General features: G+C 48.1%; 1 protein-coding gene across 1 annotated transcript in view; it reads left to right on the top strand.

Moving 5' to 3' along the window:
* The first annotated feature begins 2876 nt into the window (after positions 1-2876).
* SPTBN4 (spectrin beta, non-erythrocytic 4) overlaps positions 2877-15363 on the top strand; it is a 75989-nt gene continuing 63502 nt past the window's right edge. The window contains exons 1-3 of the mRNA XM_040252645.1: positions 2877-3048; positions 13052-13203; positions 14331-14504. Coding sequence (XP_040108579.1) covers positions 2877-3048; positions 13052-13203; positions 14331-14504 — 498 coding nt within the window. The remainder of the gene's footprint in view (positions 3049-13051; positions 13204-14330; positions 14505-15363) is intronic.

Genomic DNA, 15363 nt, shown 5'->3' with positions numbered 1-15363 from the left:
AGCGTGTGGATGTGGATAGTCCTTGTGACGCTGTATGAGCCCCCGAGTGTGTGTGGCAGTGCGGGAGTGTGTGACCCCGTGGGAGTGTGCACTGTGTGTGACGCTGCCTCAGGGCGCTGCAGCTGTGTATCGCACTCCGTGGCCGGGTTTGTGGCCGCGCGTGGGCAGGCGCTGCAGGCGGCGGGGGTTGGCGGGGGACCCGCGGGCGGGAGAGGGTCCCGGGGGCGCGCCGAGCGCGGCGGCCACGCGATCGGGAGGAGGCGCGCCGGCGGTAGCGGCGCATGCGGATCTGGCCGAGCGGCGGAGCCGGTGGGGCCGAGCCGAGCCCGCTGGGCCGGGCCGGGCCGGGCCGTGGACACAGACAGGGAGGGCGGTCGGCCACGGCGAGCAGCGGGGACAGCGGCACCGGCGGCCGCGGGGTCAGGTGAGCGGCGTGGGGGCGGATAGCCCCTCCCTCCAGCATCTTCCCACCTGCCTGAGCATCCCTCCCCCGCGCCCCGTGGGCATGGCCTGAGCCCCGAGGGTCTCCCTGGCTAGGGGAGGCAGAGGGTCGAAGGCAGAATGAGTCCCCAGTCCCTAACCCCAGTCCAACCTCGGCGCCATACGTGGGTCTTCCACCTAAGCCTTGTCCTTCCCAGGCCTCCCTCCTTGGGAACGGTGACTAGACTGTAGGGAGAGAGAGGCGCGGCCTTGGAAGGGTTAAAGCATCGGCTGTCAGCTCCTATCCCCAGCCTCGCCCGATCAACCTTTCCTGGGGCCCTCAGGACACCCCTTTTCACCTCCCCCACCGCCTTCTCCCTTCCTTCCCGGTTGAATCACGTAATAGACAGGGCTGTTCCACCGCCAGCCTGACCGAGAGCTCACCAAGTGCTAAGTGCCTTTCCATCTCCAAGTATCCTCCATTGAGGAAACAGTTGTGTTCACCGTTTAACAGGGAGGGACACCGAGGCACGGAGAAGCCAAGTTAAAGGTAATGGGGTTTAAAGATACAGCAAGACTTGAACTCATTTTTGTCTGACTTCAGCACAGGCACTTAGATTTGCTAAGATATATGACTGGAGGATGAATAGTAATAGCAAGGCCCGTGTATTGAGGGCTTACTGTGTACTAGATACCATGTTCCCCACATCATTAATTCTCTCATCTTCAAACACCCCTAGGAAATGGGCACTATTATTATTGTTACCATCTTACAGATGAACAAACTGAGCCCTAGAAAAGGCAACTTGGCCAAGGTCACACAGGTGCCCACTTAAAGCTTTCCATGGAAAAAGGGAAAGATAATAATGGATTTTTGAGTGTCTATGGAAAGGGACAGTCTCTACTACATTGACCAAGACTTAGACCCTGCCTTCCTAAAATCTGGTTTGTTGGCTACTGTCTGAATATTTTGAGAATGGGGATATTGAGCTCCTCCCAGCTCCCTCTTTTCTTAGTCTTAGAATCAGTCCTGGGGTTCTAGAGAATGGAGATGTATCTAACATCTCCCACACCCTTAAATTTCATATTTACAATCTGGCAGTGTTCTAGAACATTGCCCTAGAGCCAGACAATATGTCAGTCAGCTAGTGCCACAATAATGCTACATAAGAAAACCACCCCCAGACTCAGTGTCATAAAACACTAGGCATTTATTTAGCCTTGAGTTAATCTGAGGTCAGTGACTTGGGCTCCTCTGAGCTTATTTCCCCATTAGGATGGGTGGGGGGATATTGACTGCTGGTTGTTGAGGCTGGCTTTGGCTGTGATGAGGGCCTTGGACTTGGACTAGCCTTGCTATGTTTTTCTCATGGCCATAGTTAAACACAAGCAAAAACATGCAAGATCTCCTGAGTCCTGGGCTCAGAACTCTCTCATGCTTCTACCTAATTCTGTTGGTCCAAGCAAGTCATATGGCCAAGTCCAGAGTCAGGGGGTAGGGCTTCCCCCCACTCAACCCCGCTCTTTCATTCCTCCCATCCTCAGAGTGGGAGAACACTGAGGAGCTATATGGCAGAGGATGTGGCTATACGGATGAAGAATTGAGACAGTTAATGCAGTTATTCAATCACAGTGACTAAGTTTCAATCCTGGTTACTCACTAGCTGTGTGATTTTGGGCAAGTGAATTAACCCTTCTGTGCCTCAGCTTCCTCCTCTGTAAAACAGGCCTAATAATACCTTTCTTTAGATTGTTAAATTTGTGGGAATTAAATAAGATATAATGCATATAAAGTACTGAGCACAGTGCAAGTGCTCAATAAATGTTAATTATTGTTGTCACTGCCTTATAGAGTTCTACTGATAACAATGCTACAATTCTAACAATAACAGTGACAGTTTTTTACGGGGGAGGCCACGTGGTATGCAGGATCTTATAGGTTCAATCTCTAGTTGAACCTATGACCCCTGCAGTGGAAGTGCTGAGTCTTAACCACTGCATCACCGTGGAGTCCTAACAGTGACAATTTGCTGAGCCTTTTACCCTCTGCTAGGTGTTAAGGTGGGTGTTTGACCAGAGCCCTATGATGTGGTTAGGGTGAAAGTTATTGTCATTATTAGCATCTCACTCCCTTCTAAAGACAGAGAAACTGAAGGTGAGAGAGGGGACAGAACTCACAGTCAGTCCCTGTTAGAGGTAGGATCTCTAGACTTTACTGGTGGTCCAGTGGCTGAGACTCCATGCTCCCGATGAAGGGGGCCTGGGTTCGATCCCTGGTCAGGGAAACAGAGCCCATGTGCCACAAGGAGATATCCCGCTGGCCACAATGAAGATTGAAGATCCTGCATGCTGCAACTATTTATTTGGCTGTGCCAAATTTTTTAAAAAGTGGGACTTCCAAACTCAGCCCCTATCCCTAACCTGCCTCTCCTCATCCCCAGGCCTCATCTCCCCCAATGGCGCAGGTACCAGGGGAAGTGGACAACATGGAGGGGCTGCCAGCCCCCAATAATAACAACCCTGCAGCCCGCTGGGACAGTCCCGATCGGGGCTGGGAGCGAGAGCAACCAGCCGCCTCCACTGCAGCAGCTTCGCTCTTTGAGTGCTCCCGGATCAAGGCCTTGGCAGGTACCTGGAAGAGGGCTGGGGTTGGGGGTGGGAGAGAAGGAAGGGAAGGCACTGCTGGGGTGGTATCTGTATACCTTGATGACCTGGAGGATGGGAAGAGGGTTACAGACACTTGGAACTCGAGTCTTTAGACCAGCACTCTCCAGTAGAACTTTTCCATGATAATGGAAAATTGTTCTCTATCTGTGATGTCCAGTATTGTTGTTGTTTAGTTGCTAAGCATGTCCAACTCCTTTGTGACCCCAAAGACTGTTAGCCCACCAGGCTCCTCTGTCCATGGGATTCTTCAGGCAAAAATACTGGAGTGGGTTGCCATTTCCTTCTCCAGGGGATCTTCCTGACCCAGGGATCGAACCCGTGTCTCCTGCATTAGCAGGCAGATTCTTACCACTGAGCCACCTGGGAAACCTCTCATAGAGCCTTAGAAATGTACAATCCCAGAAACGTGGGACTTTCTGAGTGTGCTTCCTTAGAATCCCAAAATGCTGACATCTAGCATCTTAGGACCATGGAATGTCATACTCAGAGATTCTTTGAATCCAAGACCTTTAGAAATGGAGACTCTTCTAAACAGAATTTTGTAATCACTGATCTTAAACATTTTAATTGTTGGGTCTTAGAATCTTAAAGCCTCAGAAATCTAGACTGTAATATACATAGGTCCTTAGGGCTTTATAATCCTAAAGCTTTAGGATTTCAGATTAGAAATGTGGATGCTGAGCACTTTGAGAAAGAATGACCACACCTTCATGTTTTTTTTGCACTGAAACCCTCAGTCTTGGGACAACTAGAATTGTTGGTCACTCTACGTTGATGTTTTAGGACAATATAAGCAAAGACAAGAGAACTGTATAGAATCTTGGGAACTTAAACCTTTGGAACTTTAAGTTCTTGATCCTTTGGACTTTGTATTCATGAAGTTTTAGAACCTCAGAAGTGTTTAATCATCAATACTAAAGTTTTATGAGCAAAGACCCTTCTCAGACACACAATTCCATAATCATAAGCCTTTAAAACATTAGACCCTTAGCACGTTGACCCTTGGAATATTAATATCTCAGAAATGTGGCATGTTATGCACATAAAATATATATTTTCAGAGTCGTGAAATCTTAAAATCCCAAAGTCAGTATCAGTTCCCTCAGAATCTCAGAATGTTAGTAACTCAGCATTTGACAATCGTGGGATCTTCAATACTGAGATTCTTGGAACTTTATAAGATGTTGAGCATCTCGTTAAACTCCTGGGCCTCTGCAGAAGCAAGTGACATACACAAGTGAGTGGCCTGGGGGCTGTGGTCAACTGGTCACCAGCTCTAAACCCTAGGAAATGTGGGCCCAGAGCTGTTAGCTCTGATGTTTATCTGCCATTTCCCAATTTAAAAAAGCAAACTGTAAATAAGTGCACAAAGTCTGAACCAGATTCAACCCATGGATTCCTGGCTTCCTCTGGTTTCGACACCTCGAAGGATATAAACACATACTCATGAAAACTTAAAACTGTATTTTATTTTTTCATTTTCTTGGTCATACCTCACAGCATATGGGATCTTAGGTCTCCGACCAGGGATTGAACCCACGTCCCCTGCATTGAAAGTGCAGTCTTAACCACAAGATCACCAGGAATGTCCCCAAAATGTATTTTTAGACTCTTAGATTTAAATCCCTGGGAATGTATCCACTTAGAATTCTAGAATTTATTATTTCATCCACAAAATATTTAGGCAGTGCCTGTGCTGTGCTTGGACAAAGGGGGGACATAGTGGTGACTGAGGCAGCCCAGGTCCTGCTTCTCCAGGGCTCCCAGTCCAGTGGGAAAGTTAGATCCAGTCCACTGGGAAAGTTAGATCCAGCCTGGCTGTGATGAACCACAGGAATCAGAGCGGAGACAGGGGAGGCACAGGCAGAGGCCAGATGGGGAAGCTCAGAGCTGTAGGAGCCCAGCTGAGGGGCCTGATTCAGGAGAGAGGATCAGAGTGCTTCATGGAGGAGAAGATGGCTAAGCTGAGCTCCAAAGGACAAACAGGAGTGAATGCTGGGGAAGAGAGTGGAAGAATATTCCAGAGGGAGGGAACAGCATAGGCAAGACCTCCAGAAGTTGAGAATAGCTGGAGTGAGGTGGTGAGTAAATGATGATGGGAAAGGAGGCAGTGGCAGCCAGATCTTGGGGGGCCTTTTTGGCCATTCTGAAGAGTCTGAGGGCACCTGGGACTATGGGGAGATTTTATGCAGAGGTGGGGTGTGGCAATGTGAGGATCAAGGACTCTACAACTTTAAGAACCACTGATTCGAGAACACCAGCCCCAGACACTTCAGACAGCATCTAGTCCAGAGAAATGTAGGGACCCCCTTTAAGGAAAAAAGCTTTCTCATATACTCCCTGTATCTACTTAAATTATCACAACTGTGGTTTTCTGTTGTCTTTTTTCTTTTCCATTATGGTTTATTACAGGATATTGAATATAGCTCCTTGTGCTATACAGTAGGGCCCTGTTGTTTATCCATTCTATATATTTATAATGGTTTACATCTGCTAATCCCAAACTCCCAGTTCCCACCCCCACATTCTCTGTGTCTGTGAGTCTGTTTCTGTTTCATTTGTGTCATATTTTAGATTCCACATGTAACTATTATCATTGAACTATGATTTTCTAAAATGTACAAAAACACACAGCTCTGTTTATATCTCTTATGCTTGTTCTGCAACTAAAACACATAAATTGGATTGAGACTCAAACCACAAAACCAGTAACTTCAGCTTAACAATGACGTCAAGATGCTGCTATCCTACTGCGCAAAATATTATTATGACATAGACAGCTACCATGCATTTTCTTTTGCATCCCTTTGCCCACTTCTCTCATGGTTTTCTTTATTCAAACTAAAGCTAAATCTTTGAGCAGAGTCCTCTGTAAATGTTTTTGCATGAATTTATTTTAAAAATTGTCTGGATCCTGTGCTCAGGGAATTTGTGGTTCGCTGGTTCCATGTGTCTGTGTGAGGCCCCATTCTTTCTCTCTCTTAAAAAAAAAAATGTATGTATTTATTTGTCTGCTTTGGGTCTTAGTTGCAGCATGCAGGGTCTTTTAGTTGTGGCATTTGAACTCCTAGTTGCAACATGTGGGACCTAGTTCCCTGACCAGGGATCAAACCGGGGACCCCTGCATTGGGAGTTCAGAGTCTTAGCCACTGGATTGCCAGGGAAGGCCCCGAGGTCCCTATTCTCTTGATCTACTCTTTTATTCTCTTTTATTCCCAAATCTCACATCAATGCTTTCTCTCTTATAGGCAATCATTCTGATTGTTTTAATGCAAATCTTTTTCTCTGCATGTGGATAACTGCAACATGCATTGCTAATTCCTGTGCATGGATCCATATTTTTAAACTCTTTATTAAAATATCACATCCACAGAGAAACTCAAATATATTGTATGGCCAGCATTTCCACAATGAGTACCCCCTTATAACTAGATTGGGAAACAGACTCTGACAGCCCCAGAGAAGCCCCCCTCAGGCTGCCTCTATATCATCCTGGGAATAAACACTGTCTTAGCTTCTAACAGCATACATTCAGTTTGCTGGCACTTGAACTTTATATAAATAGGATCATGTAATGGGTACCCCTCTGTGTTTGGTTTGAGTCACTCAGCGCTCGGCTCATAAGATTCATCCATATCTACCTGTACTTGTAGGTTGTTCCTTTTCATTGCTGTATAGTATTCCACAATGTGATTATGGCATAGCTTATCCATTCATCTAGATGAGCATTTGAGTTCCTTCTACTTTGGGACTATCACAAACCAGAAGATTACAAACTAGTAACTAGTGGTATCACAAGCTGTTACAGATTATTGCTGTTCTAAACTGTGTAGGATACAGGCACTCATTTCTGATAGCTTATACCCACCCAGGAATGAAATTGTTGTGTCACTTGGTATGTGTATATCTAAACTTTAGAAGAAACTTCTGGTTTGGATCATTTTACATTCGCACCAGCAGTGTATGAATGATTCAGTGGCTGTACATCCAACCCTTGGTGTGGCCAGTCTTTGTAATTTTAACCATTCTGATGGATGTGCATTCTATTGTGGTTTTAACTTGCATTTCCCTGATGACTAGAAGCAGCTAACAAAGTGGAGCGCCTCTTCAAAGATCTACTCTTCGGATATGCTCCTGTGACGTGCCCATTCAAGTCTTTTGTCTACTTTCTTATTAATTTTTTGCCTTTTTTTTTTTTTTTGGCTGCACTGCAGGCAGCCAACCAGGAATCAAACCCTCACCCCCTCCATTCAAAGCACAGAGTCCTAACCACTTGACAGCCACAGAAATCCCTTCCTGCCTTTTTTCTGTTTTGTGGGTATTCTTATATACTTTGGGTGCAAATCCTTTGTCTGATATATGTGTTCTGAATATTTTCTCCCACTATGTGGCTTGTCTTTTCATTCTCTTAATGTTGCCTTTAAAAAATAATTATATTTATTATTTTTGGCTGTGCTGGCTCTTCGTTGTGTCAAGGGCTCTCTAGTTGTGAGCAGGGGCTACTCTTCCTTGCGGTGCTCGGGCTTCTCGTTGCGATGGCTTCTCTTATTGTGGAGCCTGGACTCTAGCACGTGTGGGCTCAGTAGTTGTGGCGTTTAGTTGCTCCACAGCACGTGGGATCTCCCCACTTCAGGGGTCGAGCCCGTGTCTCTTGTATTGGCAGGTAGATTCTTTACCACTGAGCCACCAGGGAAGCCCTTAATGTTGCCTTTTGATGAACAGTGTTTCTTAATTTAAAAGTAGTTTAATTTGATAATTATTTAATCATGATTTCCTATATGGCTCACACTCTGTGTCTTGTGTAAGAAACTGCCTGCACCAAGGTCATGGAGATATTCTTTGATGTTTTCCTCTGAAAGCATCATTGCATTCATTTCACATTTAGGTTTATAAGCCCAATGGTATTTAGTATATTTATTATTGTGTACAGTGGGGGTCAAAGTTCTTTTCTCCCCCGCCCTGCCCCACCGCATGAATGTCTGGTTGACTCAGCTCCACTTATTGCAGAGACTTTCCTTTCCCTACGGAACTGCCATTTCACTTTGTTGTAAATCTGGGAGCCCTACATGTGTGGGTTTGTACATACAGGTATGGCTAATCGATGCATGTTTTATCATAGTCTCGATTGCATTTTTGGCATTATGTTCTCATTCAGCGCTGTGGCTTCGAGCCTCAAGACTCATCCGTGTGGCTCTGTGTGCCTCTAGTCTAACTGCTGCCTGGAGCTGATGGTGTGTATCCGCCATGCTCCACTTTCCCAGTGATGGACAACCAGGCTCTCTCCAGCCCTCAACCTGTCCCTGCCCCCTCCCAGCAAACAGCACTGCGCTGAGGCATCATCGTGTGTGCTCCTTATAAACCAGAGTGGAGGGACTTCCCTGGTGGTCCAGTGGCTGAGACCCTACCCTCCCAATGCAGGGGACCTGGGTTCAGTCCCTGGTCAGGAAACTAGATCCTACACGCTGCAACTAAGACCTGGTGAAGCCAAATAAATAAATAATAAACATTAAAAAAAAAAAACATGTGGGAACGTTTATAGAACATATACATAGGGAAAGAATTGTTGGCTCACAGAAGGAGCGCACTAATTTGACTCAGATTGTCTTCAGAGTGGGTTTCCCTGGTGGCTGAGATGGTAAAGAATCTGCCTGCAATGCAGGAGACCTAGGTTTGATTCCTGGGTCTGGAAAATTCCCCTGGAGAAGAGAATGGCTACCCACTCTAGTATTGTTGCCTGGAGAATTCCATGGACAGAGGAGCCTGGTGGGTGACAGCCCATGGGGTCCCAAAGAGTTGGACATGACTGAGTGACTATCACAATGGCTGCCCACCAGCTGGCACGAGGGTTATGATATTCCCACGTTTCCATCAATACCTGGTATCTCCAATTTCCTCACTTTTCCCAGACTAATATCCAATGTATCATTTACATATTGTCTCTATCCTTTCTTGGAAACCAATATAGATTAGTCCCTGCTCTGTGAAAATCTTGATGTAGTAAATATGTGAAAAAATTAAAGTCTTATTCTAAGGAAATGAGTTTCACTTAGAAAAATCGTTTTTGCCCACACTGCACAGCATGTGGGACCTAGTTCCCTGACCAGGGATGGAACCCTCGTCCCCTGCCTTGGAAGTGCAGAGTCTTAACCACGGGACTGTCAGGGAAGTCCCAGGCTTGCATTTCGCTTGTAATCGGTGACTACCACAGTGGGGAAGACTACATAAATGGCAAAATAGTATGAACACAATGGCAGACAAAGAACAACTGTAATTTGACTTAGAGTCTTGACAACCCAAAGATGTGTGTGGCAGCTAGAGGACCAGGAGGAAGTTAATGGGCTCCTCAAAAAGGAGAATTTAATGAAGGGACTGTTTACAGACGTGTGGAGACCCCGGGGACTGGGACAGGGCAGGGAGTGCTGAGAGGGGAGCGAGGCATCCCCGGCAGGAGTGGGGGCTGTAGGGAGCGCCACCAGGCTCTGGGGGAAGCCTGGTCAAGCAAGGAAAGTGAAAGTGTTTGCCATTGTTCAGTCATGTCCAACTCTTTGAGACTCTGTGGACTGTAGCCCACCAGGCTCCTCTGTCCATGGGATTTCCCAGGCAAGAATACTGGAGTGGGTTGCCATTTCCTTCTCCAGGGGATCTTCTCGACCTAGGGATCAAACCCAGGTCTCCTGCATTGCAGGTAGATTCTTTACACTCTGAGCCACTGGGGAAGCCATGCCCTCCTCCAGGGGATCTTTCTGATCCAGGGATCGAACCAATGTCTCTTATGTCTCCTGCACTGGCAGGCGGGTTCTTTACCACTGGGGAACCCTGGGGAGGAAATGAACCCCTCAGCCCTTTTTGTCTCCCCTCATCTCTTGCTAGCCAGACCTCTAATGGCCGAAGAGCCCATTCCCACGGTCCACACTGGCCAGCCTCCCTGGGCTCACGGCAGGTGCCCCAGAGAGGAGGTGGCGCCAGAGGGGCAGATGGAAGGCACCCACTTCCATGAGGAGGTAGCTGCACGCACTCACCAGCACAGTCAACATTCAGTGTCAACTTAGGCCAGAACTGGCACTCTAGGACACATTTGGTTTCAACCCCACTGTGTTTTATAAAAACGTAAATCGGTTGCCAGCATTTAAAAATAGGGAGATTCTTGTCTCCAGATTTTTGGCACCTCGTGGGCTATCACGTGGTACGGCAGCACTGGACCTTCACTCCTGTGAGGCTCCAGTCGTGCGGGGCTGTGTGGCTGCTGCTCGCTTTTACCAGGGCCTCATTCTCCCTTGTGAGCCTGCCTGGCCCCGGTGGGCATTTCAGTTCTGGGCCCCAGCTCCATGCTAAAGAGACTGTAATCACAAACTCCCAAATCTCACTGCATAGTTCTCTATAAAGTCACCATCTAGACAGTCCAGGATGTGTTTCTTCCTTTTTAAAAGAGGATTTATTTATTGGCTGCGCTGCTGCGTCTTAGTTGCTGAGCTCAGGCTTTCTCTAGTTGCGGTGAGCGGAGGTTACTTTGGTGCACAAGCTTCTCACTGGAATGGCCTCTTATTGCACAGCACAGGCTCTAGGAGAGGGGGATTCCTTAGTGGCAGCTCGTGGGCTTAGGTGCCCTGCAGCATGTGGAAACTTCTCAGACCAAGGAGCAAACCCATGTCGCCTCTGTTGGATTACCAGGGAAGTCCATCCAGGATGTGTTACTATTAATTTTCTTTGCAGATCACAGAAATGAAGTTACAAAATTAAAAACTATTCTCCCGAGTCCTTGTTTTCCAAGCATGCATTCCCAAACACCCAGGGTCCCCCAGAGCCCACTGAAGTAACCCTGACCTAGTCTAAACCCCTCATTTTGGAAATGGGAAAACAGAGGCCCAAAGAGGAGGGATGGGCTTTGGGCTTTTCCCAACATAGCCTGTCGCTAGTAAAGGCAGAGCTAAATCCGGTTGCCCTCATTCTGCCCCTCTCAGGGGATGCACTCAAGTTCCACTCGGGCCTCAGCATGAACTGCAATCTGCTCTGGGCATTGGCTGTCAGAGGCAGGATAAGCAAACACTCTATTTACATATTTCCCGTCATCACTTCCTTATGTGTGATGAGGGATCATGTGTTCACACAGGTCCCCCATCCCATCCAAAAGCACACAACCCACATTCAAGCAAACAAGGTATGCCATTCGGATTCACTGGGTTGTTTCTGTATATTCAAAAAACATTTATTTTTAAATTTTATCTATTATTTATTTGGCTGAGCTTGGCCTTAGTTATGTGAGATCTAGTTCCCTGACCAGGTAGTATATGGTATATCCTTACAATGGACCACTAGGGCCTCCCAGGCGGTGCTAGTGGTAAAGAACCCACCTGCCAACGCAGGAGACATAAGAGACGTGGGTTTGATCCCTGGGTGGGGAAGATCAGCTGGAGGAAGGCAAGGCAACCCACTCCAGGATTCTTGCCTGAAGAATCTCCATGGACAGAGGAGCCTGGGGAGCTACAGTCCGTAGGGTCACACAGACTGGGACACACCTGAGTGACTCAGCACCCCGCATGCATGTAATATTACTTAGCTGTAAAAAGGAATAAAAAACTGCTACATACCACAACATGGATGAACCTTGAAAACATTATGCTGAGTGAAAGAAGTCGGACACAAAAGGCCACATGTTGCACGATCCCATATCCAGAGTAGGAAAATCCTTAGAGACAGAAAATGGATGAATGGTTGCCTAGGGTTAGGAAAAGGTGGAATGGGGAGTTAACAGGTATGGGGTTTCTTTTCTGGGGTGATCAAAGTGTTCTGATATTAGATAGAGGTGATGGTCGTATAACTCTGTGAATATGCTAAAAACTACTGAATTTACAACTTAGAAGGACAAATTCTATAGTATGGGAAGTATAGCTCATACCAAAACTGTTATTTAAAAAAGAAATGACAGGAAGAGAGGTCCCAAACAATTTCTTGGTAAGCAGAGAGGAGAAGTTGCATACATCCTTCCCACCTTGCACCTCCCCCTTAAGTCATCCCAAGCCCACTTCTTGCCCCAGGGATGGGGGAAACCTAGCGATCCAGCTGCTGCAGAGGGGAAGATGTGGTTCCTGCCCTCAGGGAACATGCAGTCTAGCATAGTCCCTCCTCTTCATTCCCCCACAGCCTGTCAGTGGCTAACCCTTACTTTTTCATCTCTAAATAACTCCAAGATGCCCCCTCCCCCATCCCCTCAGTGTCTGCCCTGGTCCAGCCTCTCTCCTGAGTCCTTTCCCCAATCTCCTCCCTGGGCTCCAGGCTGCCATTCTTGCCTTCTCAGAGGTACCCTCCCCACAGCAGCCAGGGATATTCCTGAGACCCAACCCTCATCCTCTCCTCCCTCCTTAACCCTCTGTGACTCCCTAGACTATTACCTGTGTGCTTAGTCACTCAGTCGTGTCCAACTCTTTGCAACCCCAAGGACTGTAGCCCACCAGGCGCCTTTGTTCATGGGATTTTCCCAGGCAAGTATACTGGAGTGTGTTGCCATTTCCTCCTCCAAGGGATTTTCTCGACCCAGGGATCAAACGTGCGTCTCCTGCATTGGCAGGCGGATTCTTTACCGTGGAACCACTGGGGAAGCCCCAGCTTATGATCTGTGCCCCCACTAAACTGAACTCTGCCAGGAAAGGGCTCTGACTGAATTCAGAGCCCAGAACAGTGCCAGGCACATAGTGGATGCTTGAATACTTACTGAACAAAGGAACAGAGCTGACTAGGCTAAGACACAAGACAGTTTTCCTATGGAACTGATATCTCAGGAAAATTTTAAAGGACAGCAGAGGGGGGGTGAGGGAAGGGCATCCCAGATAGGAGGAAGCACCTGCAAAAGACCTGATCGTTGCAGAGAGCTGGGCCTGGGCAAGAACTGCCTGGGCCTTGGAGGGCTGGGGTGAAACTGGAAGGCGGGGTTCCTGGAGGAGCTGGGGGCTCATCAGGACCTGTCCTTCAGATGAGCGGGAGGCCGTGCAGAAGAAAACCTTCACCAAGTGGGTGAACTCGCACCTCGCCCGTGTTGGCTGCCACATCGGGGACCTCTATACAGACCTCAGGGACGGCTTCGTGCTCACGCGGCTGCTGGAAGTGCTGTCTGGGGAGCAGCTGGTGAGGGGGCCAGAAGGGGTGGGGAACGGGGGCCTCCCTGGAGTCTCGGGCTGGGCTACTGTATACAGGGCCAGGCTAATGGATGGATGGAGCTTACTAGAAAGACTGAGTGGGTTAGAGGCCCCTCATTCGGGTGGGTGGGGCCATGGCACAGGGTTGAGCTTAGTTGGGAAGAGCCTGGGATCTGGCTTGGAACAGAGGTGGGATTCTGTCTAAGGAGAGGGCTGTCCTTCAGGGAGGAACTCTGGGCTTGGGTGGGGCTCCACTGGAAGTTGGAGGGGGCGGCTAATGGAGAAGGGTGGAGCTTTATTAGAAGGGCTTGGCTTGGATATGCGTAGCAGGAGGCATGGCTATAAAATTGGGGCAGAACTCTGTTGCAGGGGTCTATGGTTGAGGGTGTGGTTGTCATCGGAAAAGTGAGGCCGAGGTTGCGGGAGTCTGGGGATTAAATGGAACTCTTGTATGGATACCGCTTATTGTATGGGCTGCAGTTGTATTTCTGAGCTTGGATGGGACTTCATTGCAAAGGGTGGGGTTATGATGGAGCTAGAGATTGATGAAAGGACCAGAGCCTGAAGCTCTGGAAGTCATGAGGAGCACATGGTATAGAACAGGAGCGCCCTTGGAAGGAATAGAGCAACTGAACAGCAGCATAAACAAGAGGAGACTCCTGGAGTGGGGCGGGGCTTGAAAGGAGTGGGCGTGGCCCTAGGCAGAAATCTGAAGAGGAGGAAGTGAGGGGTGTGGTCATGGGACTAGCGGCAAAACAGTGGTGGCCTGGGACGGAGATCCAATGAAAGGGGCGGGAGTAAGACTACGAGAAAGGGGCGGGGCTTCATGAGAAAAGGTGTGGCTATCAGTTTAGAGGTGGAGCTTAACTTGAAGGGGCGGGGCCAGGAACTAGAATAAACCCTGAAAGGACACGACTTAGAAGGGGTCTGGCTATGAGTGGTGCAGAGCTTCTTTAGAAGGACTGGATCCTGGGTCTTTGATCAGGCTGAGGGGGCGTGGCCTGGACCAGGGGTAGAGGGGCCTAGTTATGTAGATGACCTTCTTTGAAAGATGTGGGATTGAGGGCACGTGCTCATGGCCAGGCCCTGGCGCTCCTAATACCCCTGCCGCCCTAGCCAAGGCCCACGCGTGGTCGCATGAGGATCCACTCACTGGAAAACGTAGACAAGGCCCTGCAGTTCCTGAAGGAGCAGCGTGTGCACCTGGAGAACGTGGGCTCACATGACATCGTGGACGGGAACCACCGACTGACCTTGGGGCTGGTCTGGACCATCATCCTTCGCTTCCAGGTGATCCCAAGTGACCCCAGCCCCGCCCAGGCCCCCCCCACCCCGGAGGGAGGCCTTAAGAAGTCCCTCACCCACTCATCCAGTCATTCCAGAAATATTCCTAATATGCTCCAGGACACAACACCATCATTACAATCATCGTGTATATAGATTTTACTGTGTTCTAAGCACTTGGCATTTAATATGCACAATAACCCCGTAAATTATATATTATTCATTATCCCATTTTACCAACAAGGAAACTGAAGCCCAGAGAGGTGAAGTAATATGCTCAAGGTCACACAGCTGGGTAGTGGAACTGGAATGGGAATCCAGGCAGTCTTGCTCCAGTTCAGAAACAAAATAGACAAATTTTCTGTCTTTATGGAGCAAGACATGGGGGGCAGCAGTAGACATAATAAATAAGCCCATCAATATGTAAACAAGACATGTGTGGGAAAAGGACCAATTCTAAGCAGAGAAGGAAAAAAAGAGCCATGCAGAAAAGAATAGATTATGATAAAGCAGTAATAGGGATCGTATGGACCAGAGAAGTGCTTGGGGAGAGCCTGGTGGCTGAATGATTACGAAGATGAAAGGGAAAAGCATTCCAGGCAGAGGGCACAGCAGATGCAAAGTCCCTGGGGTGGGAATGAACTTGGCTTGTTGCAGGAACAGAAAGACCAGTATGACTTGAGACTAGGAGGCAAGGGGGAGACAGGGAGGAGATGAGTCAGAAGTCTCGGCAGGGCCTAGGTGATCTGTGATTAACAATTTGATCTTATTCTGTCTGAGATGGGGAGAAATTAGAGTTTTATCAAGAGAAAAGGCATCATCAGACTTAGATATATCCCTCTGGATTGGGGGTTATCACCAAAAT

This window comes from Oryx dammah, unplaced genomic scaffold (assembly GCF_014754425.2).
Source record: "Oryx dammah isolate SB20612 unplaced genomic scaffold, SCBI_Odam_1.1 HiC_scaffold_13, whole genome shotgun sequence".
Taxonomy (NCBI): domain Eukaryota; kingdom Metazoa; phylum Chordata; class Mammalia; order Artiodactyla; family Bovidae; genus Oryx; species Oryx dammah.
This window is presented reverse-complemented; position numbering and strand designations above follow the sequence as displayed.